Source organism: Gymnogyps californianus, chromosome 17 (genome assembly GCF_018139145.2).
Source record: "Gymnogyps californianus isolate 813 chromosome 17, ASM1813914v2, whole genome shotgun sequence".
Taxonomy (NCBI): Eukaryota; Metazoa; Chordata; class Aves; order Accipitriformes; family Cathartidae; genus Gymnogyps; species Gymnogyps californianus.
In genome coordinates this window covers 15,446,832-15,465,793 of record NC_059487.1, presented here as the reverse complement: position 1 = coordinate 15,465,793, position 18,962 = coordinate 15,446,832, and the positions used below count along the sequence as shown (strand labels likewise).

The following is an 18,962-nucleotide window of genomic DNA, read 5'->3' as shown; positions in this document are numbered from 1 at the left end:
TGGGCTGTGCTGAGTCCTGGGGGCTGTGCAAGGGGGTTCAGTGGTGCAGCTAGGATCTGAGACTGAAGCCTTAAATCAAAGATAAGACTCACGTCGCCTGCCGGAAGAGAAGCCCTCACTGCACCGTGGGTTTGGGGCCACGCAGGAAAGCAAATTCAGTTATCGGTGTTCTCCAGGCAGTGGTCAGTGGCCATAGAGAGCAGCGCGTGTGGGCGATGTGCTGCAAAATGCAGGGGTGTTAGCCAGCAAGTAGTGCAGAGGGGCCCATGGGTGGCTTTTGCAGCTTAGAGAAGATGTAAAATTCAGATTTGAGATTATTATTATTATTTTTTTAAATTCATATGAAAGATGGGGTCCAAAGGACACCCTCCGATCCGTGACACTGCTGCTGTATTTGCTCTGAGAAGTGAGCCCACGTTGTCTGGTGGGACACTGAAGGACCCAGCCTGTTCTCGGCACGTTGCTGCCCTGTTACCACAGGGTTCACCTTTTCCATGAAAAATGTGCCTGAACAAAGATGAAGAAAAATCTTACTCTCTTCCTTTTTCTTTTCTCACACTTGGAGGAGCAAATGAAGATTGATATGTTTTTCTTCTAGTCTTTCAGTTTAAATACGCAGTGACGCATCTTATGAGGAAACGAAGGCTTCACCCCCCATCTTTTCTCTAAGGAACCTGTCTCTCACCCCATCGCTTTGCTATAGCAGATGTAACCCCTGCATAGATTTGGAGGCAGGGTGGTGCTGCTCTTGCAGGCAGCCTGCGAGCGGGGCTCCCCCCGGCACCATAAGGACACGTGTGGGAGCTGGTTTTCTATTCACCTTCTGCACTCCAAAGCTTCCTATGAGGTTTGTTGGGTTTATTTTTGCCAAAACTTTCTGCCTTTCTTTGGAGGGTTTAATTTTATTCTGGCCAATCAATGCTTTCTTCTCCATTTGGAAATGGAAAGTAAAACACACCCAAGTCTGATTAACGCTCTGAATTGCACGTGATCTCCCTCCCAAGTTTCCAGATCTTCTGGTTTGAGTTGATGAGGGTGACCTTTGTTTGAGTTGATGAGGGTGACCCAAAGGTTTCACAGAACTTGCTCTTTTGTGCCAGGATTCTGCACAACTCGCAATGCTATGGTTCACAGCTGGCCTTTCTCTGTAGATATTTCTGAAGGAGAGAAGGGGACAAATAGATTCAAGGTTTGCGAAAAAACCTCATTTGGAAGAGGACACACTGCTGTTTTGGTGGTGGATTGTCATAAATGTTGATGGGGAAACGCAGCCTGTCTAATGCGGGACCCCAGTGTGTGACCCAGTCCCGACTAGGTGGTGGGTACTGAGGATGGAGCGGGTGGGGGAAAGCTGGTGATTTCCTTTGGGATGTGAACATCGGGCTGTGATCTATCAGACCAGCTGAGGATCTAGGTTATTTTTCAAGGGGGAGTGGATGCAAGTGCTCCCGGCTGTGAGCTTTGGCTGTGTCCCAGCTTGGTGCCAGGAGGGGACCCCAGAATGTGCTGTTCCCTCCAGGATCTGCTTCCCGTGGGCAAAAAAACTTGCATTGAAGGCAATATCCCCCATCTCCTCTTGGGTGATCCAGGTAGGGGTTAAAAGAAGTGTCCTTCACATAACCAGTGAGCTGCGTTTCCGCTGAACCCAGCGTTCGGAGGCGAGGTAGAAAGGGCACAGCCAGCAGTGCAAGCTGATCCTCTCCGGAGACCAGATGCATTTAAGCAGCATGCAGTAGAGGAAATCTGATTCGTGTGTTGGCGGAGCTGCCTTGGCCATCTGAACTGGGCTGCCCAGAGGGATGGGAGCAGGCAGGAAGGCGCTGAGCTGGTGTGGCCAACGCACCTTCAGCCTGGCCGAGGCTCCTCGCCCCAACACACAGCCCCTTCCCCTCCTCTTGCTCACAGGGATGAAGGCACAGGAGGCTGGGATGGGGCCCGTGGCAAGGACAAGGTGGCATCTCGGGCCGGATTTACCACGGCAGCTTCTGGAACTCCCCCTTAGCCTGTGACTTAGGCACACGTGAGCAAAACAGGCCCAAAGAGGAGAAGTGCATGTGTGTTTTGCTATTTTTTCCTCCTTGGGTTTGAATCTCACGACCTCTCAACCTTTCAAAAATCTTCTAAGCTCTCTTTAGGGTTATCTTGCATCCAGGATCTATTGTTTCTACACTTTAACCCACTCTCTGCTCCTGCCCCCACTGCTTCCCAGAGAGGATGCTCCTGCTTTAAAACACTGCTTGGGAGAAGGATGCTCAGGGAAATGCTTCACATAAGCAGGCAGGCTGTACTGTCCTATGAATGTGCTATAGAAACATCTTTATTTCTTCTTATTTGATGTTTTTTTCCCCCTCTGTTCTCCTTTCTTCTGTCCCTTTCTAGCTTCTTTCCCACATTTTGCTTGGTTTTCATCATCTGCCTGGCCATCTGTGCCTCCCTGCTCCCTTTCCTCGGAGCTTCTCCAAAGCAGAATAATGTTTCAGCAACTCTTGGATTTTGTTTCCAAGCCCTGTGCCTTTCGTGTGGGTCCAGGCTGGAACACAGTCCTTCAGACAAGGTTTGGAGTGGAGTCTCCAACACAGATGTTTCTCCTGTGAAACCTAGAAAAGTGCCCCCAGCTGCCCTCCTGGGGCAGAACAGCTCTGTTTTAGGACAAACACATGAAGGTGACTTTCACGGTCCTCTATTTTAGCACTAACTTGGATTGCACATCACCATAGGATCGAATTATCCCAGTCTTTCAATGTACTCATTCTTGCAAGAGCACTGTGGGACATACTGGTTGTTCCTTAATGTTTTGTAGATAGAGAATAGACACAGGCACGGGAGGAATAAATTCCCTAGCTATTTTCTACATGTTCTAAAAGCTGCTTTGTGGCAGAGCAGATCCAAAGTTGCTCAGCTGGTGTCCTACACACTCAGCAAGCTGTCCATTGCTGGAAATACCCACCTTCCACAGATTTCCTTTAGCGTGTGTGAGCCTTCTCCCTGCTTTCCCTGTCTTTGAGATCACCCCAATAATAGAAACATCAAGTCAAGGAAGCATGGGAGCCTGTTTGGCAGAGGAAACGAAACCTCTGCCCTGAGCTCTTCCCCAGGCTATTAGCAGCCTGAGGTGAATGAGCGTGCCGGCGCGTGTGTAGCTCCTCGTGTGCCTCCTCCTGGGGGATGCTCTCCTTTTTTCTGTGCATCGGTGGTAGAAGATGAATGGAGCAAGACTTGGAGAACAGGCAGTAAATTACTCAGTACTGAATGTCAGAGGGAGCTGCAATTAAAGGTGTGAGGGGAAGGCTCATGGTGGTGGCACCCAAAGTGACGACGGTTTGCCCAGGTGAGCTGTGATGCTGGGGGCCCAGAGGCCAGAGTCTGGGGGCAAACGCTCTTGATCTCATCGCTGCGAGCAATAACTGCACAGGAGGGGAAGCTGTGCCGTGCAGCTCCTGCGCCACGGCAGCTCCTCTGCGCTGGCCCAGCCGCTGCAGATCCATCCGTGTGCGGCAGGGCCGGTGCTGGCCCCTTGAAGATGTTTGAAGTTGTACTAGATGAAGGGAAAGTGCCAAGAATCTGCTTGTAAAGTATGTATTTCCCGTAATCTTTCTCTTCAGATGGAGGCTCCTCTCTGCCTGCTCTCCCTTGCTCCCAAAGCAGCTCTGTGTCTGGGAGTTTTAACTTCAAGACCCTTGTTTTGCACCTTCACTGTGTATCGCTGTAATGACCTACTCCCAAAACGCTGATGTCATAGAGAGTTGTCATGGCAACCTGCGTAGGGACCCCACTCGCCTCTCAGTGATGCCCAGCTAATGGGTCCCATCCACTGCTATAGACGTGCAAATTTTTCTGGAAGATTAAAAATTAACTTCATCTCTTGAAGAGAAGAGGCTGTAAGGGAGAAGCCCTTTGCCAGCTGCCACGGGCACCGCGAGGCTCCCAGGCCGGTGCTGGCAGCTCCCTTGCCCAGCCCACCAGTGACACTCGCTGTTAATACTGTGTTTTCCATCTGAGGACCAAGCCGAGCAGCGTTGCAGTGTTTGGGGTAGGCTAATGGCGCACACGCAAATTCTTCGTGGTTGGGGCTCTTGGCCTTGGCGTGGCACCCTGGGGTCCTGCTCGGGGCATGGAGCCATTTGTATGGCCGCTAAAGAAAGCAGGCAGGGAATAAATATTGCATTTTCGCCTCCGGTTGATGCTGCTGATGGGGTGCCGGGCTGCCTCTGTGTCCTGACCCCATGTTCCTCTTCCCCTCCTCAGAAAATGAGTTTCGGGGTGAGCTGCTGAATCAGAGGTGGACCTGCGGAGAGAAGATCAGCAGCTGCGAGGGAGCCACCAGCCTGCACGGCACACACATCAAGGTGAGCAGAAAGCCCTCGGTCCTCCACAGGTGTGTATTTTTTTCGGTACGGTGACCTCCCACCCCATGCATTGGCCACAGGACGAGGGCCACGTGCTGCTCCAGCCCGTATGGACCAGGTGGTCCCGGGGGGAACGGAGCCTTTCCGGTACCCAAAGCAATGGGCAGGACTTGGAAGTCTCTGTCTCCTTGCTACAGCCAAACCTCCTGCCTGGTGAATCCGGGCAGAGAGGGCTTCCAGCTGTCAAGATTTGGCTTTGAGTCCAGATATTTAAATCCTTGCCTTCCTCTTCGGTCCCATCCTTCAAGGATGGCTCAGATCTGGATATTTAGGTCAGTCCCAGGCCTATTAAAATAGACCCTTTCTCCAAGGCGCCGGCTGGTCGGAAGAAGCCCCTCGTACACCAGGTGAAGCCGTGGTGCCTTTGGAGGAGACAAGCGAGGCATTCATCCCCACCGGGACCCCGGGCAGCTCCTGGGGGCTCAACAGAGCTGCTCATTTACTGCTGCAGCTGTGGCTGATGAAAGAGGTCCAGCCAAGGCTGTCAAACCTCCTGGCAGATTCACTGCCAGCAGATTAGGAAGTTTTAATTAAGCATAGAACTGGGCTGCTCATTACGCAAATGGCGCTTCCTGTCCCGTTTTGGCCTCTCGGTAGCGAGGCACCATCTCAGATGGACCCACCTGGGTGGTAGAGGAAGCCCTCCTTGGGTGACTGATGTTACCGACTCTTCCTGTGTCCCCAAATAAACCGAGCCCTGGGAAAACCCCAAACCAGCAAAAATCCACCCTTAAAACCCATCCTTCTTCACTAACAAGCTGTCAGCTGCAAGCAGGTGTCGCCGGGAAAGCTCACACCTTCTTAGAAAGCAGAGTAAGCAGTTGTTGCTATATTTAAAACGAGCTCAATTAAGGCTTTTCTATTGAACCTGCCAAATAAGCACTTAGATTAGATTTAATAAGATTGTTGTATGTTAATAAAGCAATGATTACAAAAGGTAATATTCCTAGTACCTGGTGCTCATCTAGCACTCAGCCTCTGCCAACCACATTGCTAATATTAACCGTTTCTTGCAACCCCCAGCTCTGCTTATCTGTGTTTTAACAGAGTGACTGGTCTGGGGACAAGAGGAGGAGGTGGGAGGGGGGCATCTGACATGGGAGCAGGATTTGGGGAGCTGCAGCTTTTGGAGGTGCTAGTGCTGGTCCTGCAAAGCCAGGCTCACGAAGAGTCACACCATGGGATGTCGAGGGCACACAAGGGCCTGATCCTGCGCATCTCTGGCTGCAAGGCTGAGCCTGTCAGCCTGAGGTGCGTGAGTGAGCAATAGGTGAATTCTGGTTCTTTCTTATAAAAGCCAAATTAAACTTGAAGGGGGAAGGAGGAGGCTGGCTTTGGTAAGGCTATCACCGGCTCTCTATGAGCAATTTTCCCCATGGGTTACTTTAAATCTATTTACGCAAATTTAAAAAATATTTCTCCGCATATCAGTGCAGTAGCATATTTATTTTCTGCTATGTTTTCCTAAAATCCAGGTAGAACTTAGGATAGTTTAGGCCTGGATATTGTGTGTGTGTGCAGCCCCCTTACCTCACAGAGGGGAGAGAGCTCTCAATCCCTCTCTAACCTTCAGATCTGCACCATGTGCGCATGCTTGCACTTGCATGTGTGCTCATAAATACATATTGTATTTAAATGTAGTTTTTCATGCCGGTTACAGCTCGTAATCCACAGGATGCGCAGCGGTGAAGGACAATGGGATGTGGGGCACGTTTACTTATTTATTTTTGCCTCTAAAGAAGCCCAGGCGCAGGATAAAATTTCCCATGACAGGTCTGAAATGAGATCTCTGAAGAGTGCTGGGGAGAGGTGCGCTCTGCACGGAGCCAGCTGCGACCGTCCGCACGGACGCTCCTGCTTGCGCTCGTCCTGGACCACGGTGGCTGATGGAGAAATGAATCTTTGTCTCCCAAATCTTCTCTATTTTCCTGTGCCGTGGTGAGCTAGCTGGGGGTACCGCTGAATAGCAGGCAGGCTGTTGCTGAAGGCCGGCTGATGGTGATGGGGCCACCAGAGCCCGTCCCCTGCCACGAGCACCGGCTGCTGCAGTCCTCTTTGGAGATATGCACGTAGCTGCTTCAGCAATCGTCTTGCATTGTGCCGCTCGAGGATAATCTTATGAAAAAGGCAGCTTATTACCGAGCTTGAAAACAATGAGGTTGAAGAGCTGTGATTTTTTTTTTTTTTTTAATTTTTTTTTTTCCTCCCCTGCCCCTCCTCTTCTGGTGTAAGAGCTGTTTGCACGTACGGAGCCACTTAGGTCTCTCTGTGCGTGAAATGGCATTTGGATTGCATGTTGTAGCACTTTCAAACAGTCAAGAGGAAAGTATATGTCAACTCAACTACTGCATATGAAATCACCCTAATGCTCGAATGTCAGCGCTGCAGAGGCACACGATACAGCTGCGGCTGTGGCAAACGTGATGCTCGGGAGCATCTTTTCTGGTCTACTTCACTTGTGCAGAGGATGCCTCTGCTATTGCTACAGAGCATTAGCGCTCCATAAGTGTTTCATTCACAGCATTGAGCTTTTTTTGGGTGAGGGTTGGACCCTTTCTGCAAACGCAAACTGACAGCACGGCTTCAGGAGGATGTTTGCGACACAGCTGTAATGTTTAATTTGAGGTGGGTACAAGCTGTGGTTTTGCATCTAAACATGTCAAGGCAAAATCCTCCCCCCGACTCCAAGCCCGAGAACACCGCACAGGGTGTCCTTTCCTGGAAGCAGTCAGAGAGCAAAAGGCAGACGGTAGTTTATTCAGCCGGGACTCACAATAGGTGGAACGTCAGGAGGATTTAAATCAAGCAGCAAGGAAGACCCTAAAGGAAGAAGGGAAAAAAAAAAAACCCCTAACCTCAGAGCGTGGTTATAAAATAGCAGCTGGGAGCTACTATTGAGCCTTTTTTAAAAGTAGAGGCAGACACCTGATCAAGGGTATTTCTTCCTCCATCACCCCTTATTTATTTTTTAAAAACTAACAGCTAGAGAAGGTCCAGCGGGACGAAGCCCTCTTCATTTTCTGCAAGGACCGATGATGCCGTGGCACTTTGCAGAGAGCAAGTGGGAGAGATTTGGAGACCCAGATCCAGGTCTTCTCCACCCGTGTTCAGCCTGCAGCAGCCGAGGGGGGATTCCTCATGGGGTGGGGAAAAAACCCTCCAAAAATAAAAGCAGAGGGAGGAGAAATCAGGACAGGCCATTCAAACCCACCCTCACCGGCTGGTGGGTGCCGAGGGGCAGTTTTGCTGCCTGGCTGTGATTTGCTCCATAGTCTACATCTAGCTGGACCTCAGGGTTTGCTCCCTTCGTTGGCTCGTGCTGATAAGGCGATCCTTGGGTCGGATCCCTTGAGGAGCTAAAGAAGGGGCTCTTTGGACCTGGCAGAGGGGAAGGACCAAGTAGAAAATCACCTTTCAACAATTCTGTAGCAAAAATGTCATTTCTTCTGGCATTTTCCTCCTCCTGCTTTACCTGCCACTAGGCAAATTTAGGTTTTGGTTTTTTAACTAAAAATAGAGGCTTTGTCTGTCTGTCTGTCCCTCTAAAGCTCAGACACAGCTCCTTGCAAATGGCATTTGGCTATATCCACAAATAAGCACTGATGGCAGCTCTGCTGCTTTCAGAGCAAAATAAATATTCCCGCTGAATCCTCACCTCCCTTTGTCCAACTGAAGGCTTTTTCAGCGTGTTTATTTTCTCTGAGCTCCGTGGTGCTCCTGAATACATACGTTTACTGCTGACCATGGGGAATTTCAGCATGGCCCTTAATGGTATATTTGCATAGAGCTGTCGAAGCCCAGGCACCACCTGGGCATCAGTGCATGGGAGGCTCCAGCGGTTTTACGCTAGCACCTCGGTCTTCCATCAGAAAAGAAATGTGTATTAAGATAAGAAAGAAGAAGAAAATATCTACCCTGTAGGTACTCCATAAAATTAAACTTCAGATCCATGCTGCTGTTCCCACGCTGTATTGCTGTAGTCTTGGCAGCAGAGCAAGACCGTTCCTATAGAAGCAGGCCGTTAAAATACACATTGTACTCAGGTTAAACTGTCTTTCAGGTTTATCTGTCTGAACCTCATTGATTTCGATGTGCAGCATCAGGACATTGTCAGTATAGCTTGTATTATGGTCGTGTCAGGAAGCTCCTTAGCGCGGGGCAAGCACATGGTAAGAAACAGCCCCTGCCCCAAAGCACCTTTAGAGGGAAGATATAAAAAAGGGGCCCCCGGCGATGAAGTGATGTTCTCAAGGTTACCCTGACTGTCAGTGGCAGAGCCTCGAGCTGAATCCTGAAGCGAGTACCCCGAGACCCAGCACAGGGTCCTTTCTACTGCGTTGTCCTGTGGTGTTGGGTTAGGAAATCTGCTAGATGCTTATTTTGGTTTAATGTGAGAGATAATCCAGCGATAAGGTGAGGAGGAGGGGAATAAACCTCTGTCTTTTCTAGCTGGACTAACATGCTCTGAGGCTGGCATCTGGTAGCAATAACATATTTGCAGGTTTCCTTTCAGATTGCTTTGTTTTCCATTCAGAGTTAAAATAATAAGAGTGAAATCCAGATAGCTTCTCAGCCTGGCTATTATGCGAGCAAGAGAGAACAAATGAAAATACCCCGTCAGTCTCCAAGACTGCAAACATGCACTATGTGACCTGAAATTTCGCGTTAAAACGATCTGTCTAGAGGGCTTCTCGCTGAGGAGGCGAACAATAAAGGACAGTGGTTTCATGCAACGTTCATGCATCTGAGCCCGATAACCACGGAGGCTCCAGAAGCGCAGCAATGGCCGTGTCAGTTCGTCAGTTAATTTAAGTTGCTTGGGAGGAGCAGGGGCTGAGCTCAGAAATGGATCTTTTTCGTGGTCTTTCTGCACTTTGGTGGGAAATGAAGATTTTTGAGGACGATGCTGCTGTTGATTTAAGCTGAGAAAAGGAGCCTGATCGTAGAAAACAGAGTCTGGATGTGCAGAGCCCACCCCATCCCTCCAGTGCTGTAAGCAAAACATTTTCAATACACAGTGGTGGGGCTGTGTCAAGTTGTCTAACCAAGTAATGGGGTCTTCCCTATGGGAAAAACCCCCAAAAACTTAGGTTTGGGGGGTTTGGGTTTCTTGTTTGGGTTTTGTTTTTTTTTTTTAAAAGGCTGCTTTTTACTATAGGCCAGGCAAGGCAGCCTATTTGCTTTTCCACCTTTTGGTCCTTAACAAGGTCAGTTCTGTCCTTGCCTTAGGTGGCTCCTGTCCCCTTGGCCCATGTGGTGACCGAGCGTGCTCCTGTCTTCCCAGGGCATTTGATCCTGGTTTAAAAAAGGTGCCGAAGGCAATGGGAGGAATTGCTTTATGAGGTGCTATGGATGTTAGCTCAGACGTGATACCTAATTTTTTGAAGACAAATGTGACATGAAATGGGATCTTCCCCATTTATAGACAAGTAGCTTGAGCCTTTCCCGCCTGCCTGTCCTTGAAGGACAGGTTTAAGAAAATTGAAGTTTTGCTCTGCTTTTCCCTCACTGTCCCCACGGGGTCTCAGCCCTACCTCTTTTTGGAAACAAATGCCACAGCCATCGGCTCCACTGGCTGCCACTGGCACTGTGCTTCCCGCAGCCTGCCCTCCTCTGCAGCTTTGAATAATTTATCTGCAGGAAACCCACATTGCCAAGGCACCAGCCCAACGCGTGCCAATTCCCTGGGAAAACTGTCAAAAAGAAAAAAAAAAAAAAAGAAAGAAAAAAAAGAAAGAAAAAGCCTTCTCTGAAATTCATTTTGGTTGGAGGCAGGCTCCCAGCAATCAAACGTATTAGTCGTATTGTCGGCGTGCGGCGGCGGCATTAGCTAGCTTGCTCAGCGCACGCCGATGTTGAAAGGCTCATAAATGTAATGAAGTCCCTTTGACACCTGCTCCTCTCCACACTTTAAACGTGAGCCATTGGTCCGCAGGGAACCGGGGCTTTAAAAATAGAAATTATAGTAATTGTCTGCTGTGTTATTGGGAAGATTGTAATAAACGTGGAGCACGACACCGCGGTGCCACGAGCTGAATGCCGACAGGACGCATAAATTGCTCCAGGTTTTGATTTTTTTTTTGCTTCCCCCCTCCCCCCCCCCCCCCCCCAATCTCCTCATCAAACAAACCACATAAATCATTGTGTGTTAACACTGCATTTCTGGAGGGTGGCAGTGAGAGGGAGAGAGGCACTCGGGGAAATTTCATCCCTCCCCTTTGAGGTGTTTTCAGCTGCGGTGCCCCATCAGCTGGGGACCTCCGTCCCCTCTCCCTGCCTGCCCAACAGCCTCCCTCCCACCTCGCCACCCCCAAAACCTCAGGGGGGACAAGAGAGGCCCAAACCAAGCAGTGCATCCTTCGAGGGTGATGGGTGAGGACCCCTGGCCCCTTCTGCTGGGGACTGCGAGCAGCAGCCATCAAGAAAGAGTTTCAAGGTGCACGTGGGGATTGGGGATTGCGGTGACACATACCATGTGTGCATTGTCCCCACACGTGCTCTGCATGTGTGTCCCCTCCTGCTCCTCAACCAGGGGGAGCAGCCGGTCGTGTCCCCCCTCTGTCAGGGTGCCGGAGGGTTAGCTGTGGAGCCTCCTTGTTTGGGGATGGCACAGGAGCTGGTTGGATCCCTCTCCAACTGGGACTTGTAGAGGATGCTCCAAAGAGAATTTGTTTTTATTATGTCAGATCCTACTTGGAAATGATCCTTTCCCTGCCTTTTCTCTTTTCTTCTCATTATCCCAGGAGGAAATGTCCCAGTTGATAACACCGCAATAAAACCCCAAAAATTGTCTTGTCCCCAGCCTACCAGGCTGTGATCCACCTCCCTGCTCGCACCCCGATCCTGCGTACCCCCTTGCCATTTGCTGCCAAATGCACCTGCCCGCAGAGAGAGAGCGTGTGTGTCGAGGGCGAGATGTAAAATCTGCTCTTTGACCACTTCAGCGACCTCATTGACAACTTCAGTGAAATCCCATTTCTATTATTCTGGCTATGCCTTTTTGCCCCGCCGTGGAGGTCCCCTGCTTTCCCTGCTCCCACCTCCAGGCACAGCCTGATTTCAAAGCTCCCCCTGACGCCGGGGCGCGGAGCCCGTGCTGCACCCCAGAGGTGGCTGCACTTCAGCCTTCTGCTACCTTATGGCATGTTGTGATGTTTAATTAATATCAAGCACTTTGAAGTCCCCAACGTTACTTATTCATGCCCGTGTTCCCCACAGACCCTCCTGTTTGATGTTCACATTGCAGGGGTTATTTAGATGCAACCCTCTTTGTGTCAAATTTAAGCAGAGAGGTTGCTTTTTAGGGCACTACATGAAAAGTTGCCCTTTCCAGGCATGAGATCAGCTTGGCTGCATATTCAAAGATGTCTGAATATGTGCCGGCTACTCACCTAGGTGCTCACAGAACTTCCGTGGTGTAAATCCAGAGAAATCAGTTCTGGCCCTAACAAGTGATACCTCGAACCCAGCCGTTTTCCATCACGGGCCATTACATCTGGGTGTTTGTCCCTCTGTGGTACCCGACCAGCAGAGAGTCCTTGTTGTGTCCCAGGATATGGAAATTCATTTAAAGTTGCTAAATCTGGGCACTGTGGGTTGAACGGTAAAAGCAATGCAAGAAACCTCTGTCTCAGAAACGCAGGAAAGCTTTCTCTGCCGCCTAGGTATTTACACAGAGCAACAACCACATGTGAGATTGTCCTTTAACAATAATTTTCTTGCTGTCTTTCAACAATTATCTTTTCTTTCCGTTCCAGATGAGTTTAGAAAATGACGATAAGAGAGCACGCACGCGATCGAAGTCTATCAGAGGTGAGCAGCTGGTTATCCACAGCGCGGGGATGTATAGACCTGAGCTCCCTGCACTTTGCTTGTTCCAAATAGGCTTTGATTTTTCAGGTCCAGGCTTAACTCTTTAAGTTACGCTCACTGCCCCGCCTCCAACCCCACCAAAATTTGTCTACAAACCCAGAAAACTCCCAACCACAAACCTTTACAGGTCCTCATAATAGTTAAGCCTCATCTCCTACACCCAGGAGAGGAAAAAAAAAAAAGAAAAAAGGCAAAAAAAAAAAAAAAAAGCCCCTTTGCATGCTTTGCTTTAGGGGGATCGCAATCACTGGCGCTTCAGATCAGCTCCCTGGGGCTTTCATCATGCACACTCTGCCAGCGGCTTTGAAGTTGCACATCTGAGAGCGCCTGGCAGAAGTAGCGCATGCTGGAGAAGCAGACGGGGCTGTCCCCCGGCAGGGACGTGAGGACAAACGACATGTTAATGCAAAGCTTGATGGCTATTTATTTTCTGACTTGAAAAAAACGTGCAGGTCTTTCTTTGCGTGCTTTCTCTCCGGGAGAAGGCGAGGTGCTCTGATACAGAGCACAGAGCGTCACCTCGGGTGGTCCTATAGCCACGTGTGATGGTTACAGACTGGCCTCTCCGTTTTCCTTCCTTTTTGTGGCCTTGGATTCGATGAATTGCAAAGGTGACTGGAAGTGAGGAACGAACGGGGCTGGCTGAAAAAGTGTGATGGCTGCAGGGACTGCAGCTTCACCCACACAGCTGTGCTGGACCACCTTCCTTTGTCCTGACCCCTCTTCCTCCTTGCTCTTCTCAGCATCTGCATCTTTTTAAAAACAAAACAAAACCCAGATGCTGCCAACTGCGCTGAATCGAGCTTGGATTCTCGGGTTTCATTGCTTTGTTGCACGTACATAAAGGTGCTCGCTCAGGTTGCTAATGAGGGTGCCCTGATTCTATTTCTTTTCTCATGCCCTGCCTTCCCCACACTTGAATCTGGGTTTCTTGATGTGAAAAGGTAATTTATTGCACACACCCTGCGACTTGCCACTGCCTCCAGTTTGTTGACGCTTGTGAGTCATCCCACCGGGAGCTGGATCCCAGGAAACCCAATTAGCTCAAACAAATTGAGCAAACGTGTTATGGTTTTTAGCCTGGGCAAATTTAGACTTGTGTTGTGGGTTTTTTTCCTCCTGATTATTTGGATTCCTGGCTGGATGTAAGGTTTCAGCAGCGATACGATGTTGTTGTATGTTGTTACTGTATGCAGTGAGAAGTCCTCTTATTCACAAGTGGGGAATAATCCCTAAAACCCCTACAAACTATTGTTTCCCCTAAAAGCCAAGTAACACATCCCCTACCTGTGTCTGAGCATAAGCAGGGGCTCCCACATCAGTCCGGTGTGACAAGGGAAGGAGAAAAATGTGGCTGTGCCTGTTGATGTTACAGAGGTAAATGTGTCCATTGCAGCAAAACAGTAGTAAACTGTGCAAAAAGTAATTGAGGAGCATATTTTAAAAAGGCAAACATAGAGAAGAAGGCATGAGAAAACTCGGTCTTTACTTAAAAGTGTTTGAGTTATACGCATGTATATCAGTATAGCTCCACTGACTTCAAAGTCATCATGTATTTAGAGAGAGAGGTAATCCCTGATGCTGTAAACATGCACTCACGTGCTTGAAATTAAGCACAGGCATGAGGATTTACAAGGCAGGATTATGATTTACAGGCTGGCATGCAGTAAATGATGGCAGGACAGATTTGCCCTGTCTTTCCCAAACGGGATGCCCGAGGAGGCAATAGAAACCCAGCTGCAGGGAGGAGAAGATCCTCCAGAGAAGGGGGATGTCTTGGGGGGGCTGGCACCCCTGTTGTATTTTTGACCTTGTGTTTGTTTCCATTGCTGCATCCTGCCCCTTCGCCCAGTGCCCACGGAGCTCATCGGCCAGGAGGTGAGGTAAGGACCCTGCTCCTCCTCGGCGGTGGGTGGGAGGGGAGGCCTCATGCTGGGACTGGCTTGGGTGAAGCCCTGCAGCTCCTTGCAGGCTTGGGAACCTGGGTGAGGGGAGCAAACCCATGGGATGAATGGGGTGGAGGTCTTGCTGGGGGGCTTATGTTGGTGGGCACCTCGTTGTGTCCAAGTCCTCAGGGCACCACTTGACAACACACATCAGAGGAACCGCAGGAGTTAAAGGGATGAAAACATGAGCTCTGGATGGGTCACATTAGACTGAAGACCCCCCAGCCATCCTCTGTCCCACCCCAGATGTAAATCCCAGCAAAACCTAATGCCCACGTTTTGTGTTGCAGGATCATTAGGGACAACATCCTAGTCACCAGAGTTTCTTTTCCATATATTTTACACCCTCTTGTTGCCCCTAAACAATGTTGTGTCACATCGCTTCTTGTGCCAGATGCTCCTCCTTTGGCCCTATGTCCCCTGTTGAGTCACCGAGGTCCTGTTGTCACTCATTTAGCAGCACTGGCATGCGAACAGCAGCAGCCAAAAGAGCCGGAGCGAGCCTCTGCAGCCCTACAGAGCTTCTCATTATAAATAACAGCCTCCCCCATCTCTAAGCTCCCTTTAAACCTTGCACGAGGGCTTACGCAAGAGGTAGGAGTCTTTAACCTGGACAGGCGCTAATAGCAGGGGCTGCCTTTCCTAGCAGCCTCCGTTAGAAAGCCGTGTGTGTGTCAAAGAGTAATTGGACCTTAACCAACCCAATTTCAGAGCATTTCTGCTCCTCCGCTCTCCTATTACTCTGGAGAGACGGGAGGAGCGAGCGGCGGGCATGCCACTTCTCCAACTTTTATTGCTGAACACTTGAGTGGAGGTGGTAATTGGAGCAGGTGACATATCTAAGGGGCAGGACAGAGTGCTCCACAAAGCCATCTCTGCAGCTGTCACCTAATTGCCTGAATAACTGGACGATTAATCGACTAATTGGAAGCAGGGCATCGTCTGCATAACAATAAGAGGCCCTTTTGTCAAGCACATGACGGCTGGGGAGATGGGGAGAGCAGGTCGGTGCGGTAGCTCTTGCGCGGAAGGAGAGCGGCTTTAATAGACCTCGAAGGCCCTTTCCCCTTTTGGGACTCCTGCCAAAATAGAGGAAACCTCCCCGGAGGAGAGCGGGGACGGGAAAGCCTGGTCCAGATCGTGCCGAGCATCGCCTCTGCGCTGGTGCTTTTTAAAGGGATTAAATCGACACACCGACGCCAGAGACATCCCAAATCGCCACCTGCTGTGGAAAACCTTGATGCCGAACCACTTGGCTCTTTCCTACTTACTTTCTACTGCAGGCTTCATTTCACCACATCAAAAATGGGGGGGCGGGGGGGGGAATCGGCTTTAATTGATGCAGGAAAGCTTATAAAAGCCTGTAACATCTTCATCAGAGCTGCTCTTGTTTCCCACTGAATAAGGCCTTTTTCAGGCAAGTCACTGGTAACATAAACACCGCTCTGTCTTTTGGCGTGCAGTCACTTAAAGTGTGTCTGGGGCTGCTCAGTACAGAGCAGCCTCAGTCATGACTGAGGGAAATTAAAATTAAATAGACTTTCAGATCATCAGCAGAGGGAGCAGCGAAGGGGGGAGCTCCCTCTTCCAATTAGGCACGTTAGCGGGACAAGATCTTTTTAGATATGACCTCGAGCATTTTGCTCTGGAAGGGATGCCTCGCTGACAGGCAAGACCCCAGGCGTGGCGGGCCTTGGGCCGTGTGTGCGTGCCAAAAAAGCTGGGAGCCATCCCCCAAGCGATGGCCTTGGAGGATGCTCAGCATCTCAGGTTGAAACTGGGCTACGAGCAAAGGGGACAGCAGGAAGGGGGGACTTTGTCTTGGAGGGGCCAGGAGGTGCAGCTTACACCCACGCCTCATCTAGAAAGCCGTGTCCCCTTAGGGGACGTGCTGCCATCATTTGCCCTCTTAGCATTAGCTTTGCTAAGCTAAAGCAAGCAGATCTCCCTGAAGGAAGGATTCCTACTCTCCTGACAGTTCGGTAGCCCTTTCCTGTCCCGGTTTTGGGTTGAATTATACTCTTTGAACACAGCGATCTGACTTGCGCACAGTGTTCTGGGGAGTTGAGCCATTAATAACCCACCGGTGCACCCAGAGCTGCTGCATCCATTAGCACACTCAGATCCTCCCTGTCCTTAGCTTTCTGCAAGGGCTGAGCTCTCTGCTGAGAACAGAAATTCTGAGTCCCTAAAGCCTGACTTGGCATTTGGTGCTATTTAATGTTGTCCCATGTCTTTTACTCCAAGAATAACAGGCTGGCCAGATCCCCTCTGGGCTGGTGATGCCTTCTCCCTTTGCACTGTCATCAAGAGATTTGATTAGCACTTCCAACTTCCCAGGCCGAGGGTGATACAGTGCTAAATGAGGTTATTAATCCTACACGACTCCAGAATTCCTCAGACGTCAGGCAAGTCACTTGGGCATCCTATAATCAATGGCATAATCTGGTTTTGCCAGAAAATGTTTGCTTTAATGCTTCTTATCTGGAGCCCTTATAGCTCCTGGAGCTGGGACTAATTACCCCTGCAGGGGAGGCGCACAGCCCTGCGCCGAGGGATGCAGCAAGCAGGCTGCATCGCCGCAGCCCGTGGCAAAGGCAGCAGTGGCTGCCAGCACTGCCCAGAGCTCCCTGGAAGTCTTTAACTCATCCTCTTCTGCAGAGCAGCAGGAAGAAATGCAGGGATTTGGGAGATCTGGTTAGCTAAATCCCATCTGTTCCCCCAAAAGTGAGGCTCTGAGGTGCTTTTGAGGATTTTTGTCCTGGTGATCTCCACCCAACGTGCTCTGGCTAGAACCTCCTTGATCCACTCCCAGCCTGCTCTTTCCAAAAAGCCACCCATTTCTTGGTGCAAGGATCCCCAGTTCCCTGATTGATAAGCCATCAAATAAGTGAAAAGCCCATGTTTTCCTCCTGCACCAGCAAAAAAGAAAACTGAAGAGTGGCACTGGGGAGGCAGAGTGCAGTAGTTGTCTGCTTTTTAAAAGCTTGCTCTTACACATGCAAATCTTTAATTAAACATAATCATAAAACTATAATGAACCGTTCATCTAATTAAATGGAGTGAGTCATTTCATTAATTTTTAGCAAACTGCAAGGCTCCTCTCCTGCCCTCCTCACTTGGAATTCAAAGGGACAAGCTGAACCATTTGAGGGAAATTATCTTCCCTGTTGCGGTTATTTTGTTCCTTGTGCACAGGACCTGTTTAACTGACCATAGTTTATACACTTCTAATTAAAAATGAATTCTCCGAGTCCTATTGCTGTTCTTGACGGTTGCTTGTTTCCCTCTCAAGCTGTCCAACCCCAGGCTGTAACGGCTCAGGACACATCCGTGGAAAGTATGCAAGACACAGAAGGTGAGGCTGGGTTGGAGGTAATGGGGATGGAAAAATGCGAGCAAGAAACCCAAAGACAGACGTTCACTGGAGAGAGGCCGGTTCAGAGCAGCAACCAAACTCACCTGCCCCAAATCTGCCTACCAAAGAGCCTATTTCTGTCTTTCCATCAGTCTGTGAGGGATCCTGGGGGATCTGCTTCACCCAGCTGACAGTAGCCTTCCCACAGACCCCAAACCACGGCAGAAGTACCTGGCTCAGGTGCCTGGGGTTGATGGGAGCTGTCGGCAGGCAGCGATTTTGGTCTGCTCAGTGCCTCTATGGACAGGGAGGGGAAATGAGAGCATGCTGGCTGCCTTGGAGGCCGTGCTAGCCTTAACTGATGGTTTTCATCACCCAGTAATGGTGAAATCAAAGCAGTTGGTGGACATGCCCCAGGGGCCGGTTCTGCATCCCCTGCCTGGTTTCATGGTGGCACTGATGGCCATCACCACCAGTGGTGCTGGGAGCTGCTGGTCCTGCTGGTCCCTGGACAACAACTGCCCATGGACCAGACCGCTGGAGTGAGCCCAGCATCCTTGCGCTGACTTCTGAGAAAAGCTGACATAGTTGCACAAAGTCAAGGTCTGAGAGCAGATCTTCTGGCCACGAAGGGTTAAACCAGTTAAAAGTCTGGGCTACCGGATGATTTTTTATTTTTTTTTTTAGTATTTGTGTATTTGTCCCACTTGCCTTTGCCTAACTGGTTCAGATGCCGTAGCCATGCCTTTCTCACTCAGCAATGCCTCCTCTCTGCTCCTTGATCCCATCTGCAGTTTACAAAGCTGCCCTCTAGCAAAGAAGAGGAAACTTCAGGATGCGGAGGCCGAACATCTGGTGTCGAAGAGAAAATCCCATCCGCTCAAGCTGGCCTTGGATGAAGGCTACAATGTCGACAGCGACGGCAGCGAGGAGGCTGAGGCGAAGGAGGAGTCCGGCTCCGAAGAGTCGGAGGGGATGTTGGAGGAAGACGAGGCGGAGGTGATGGAGCAGGAGGAGACCCGCAGCCCTGAGCCGGCAGAAGGTGCTTTATCATTATTGATTGCAGAGCTGTGTTCTGCAGATGAATAAAGGGCAAGGAGTGTTAATAACCAGGAGTTATAGCTCCTGTGAATTATGTACAGAATGGGTCCTTCAATTATTACATTTGGTGGAAGCACAACGGCAAAGCTCTGGTTAAGCTGAGAGGGGATACGCACAGATTGTCTCCAGCCTCTTAAAAATGAGAGCCTTTCCATCAGGGATGCTCCCTGGGGAAAGACCCATGGAAAGCACAGAGGAGCTCGCTGCGTGGCTCAGATGGCAGCGGGGAAGACAGCCAGGGTCCCGCATCGGTGCCTCGAGGGGCTCGGCTGGCTTCCC

General features: G+C 50.0%; 1 protein-coding gene across 1 annotated transcript in view; it reads left to right on the top strand.

Moving 5' to 3' along the window:
• Window positions 1–12,163: 12,163 nt before the first annotated feature.
• Window positions 12,164–18,962, top strand: part of MYT1 (myelin transcription factor 1) — a 34,198-nt gene continuing 27,399 nt past the window's right edge. Inside the window, exons 1-4 of the mRNA XM_050907602.1 lie at window positions 12,164–12,218; window positions 14,131–14,161; window positions 17,520–17,582; window positions 18,377–18,626. Of these exons, the coding sequence (XP_050763559.1) occupies window positions 12,164–12,218; window positions 14,131–14,161; window positions 17,520–17,582; window positions 18,377–18,626 (399 nt within the window). The remainder of the gene's footprint in view (window positions 12,219–14,130; window positions 14,162–17,519; window positions 17,583–18,376; window positions 18,627–18,962) is intronic.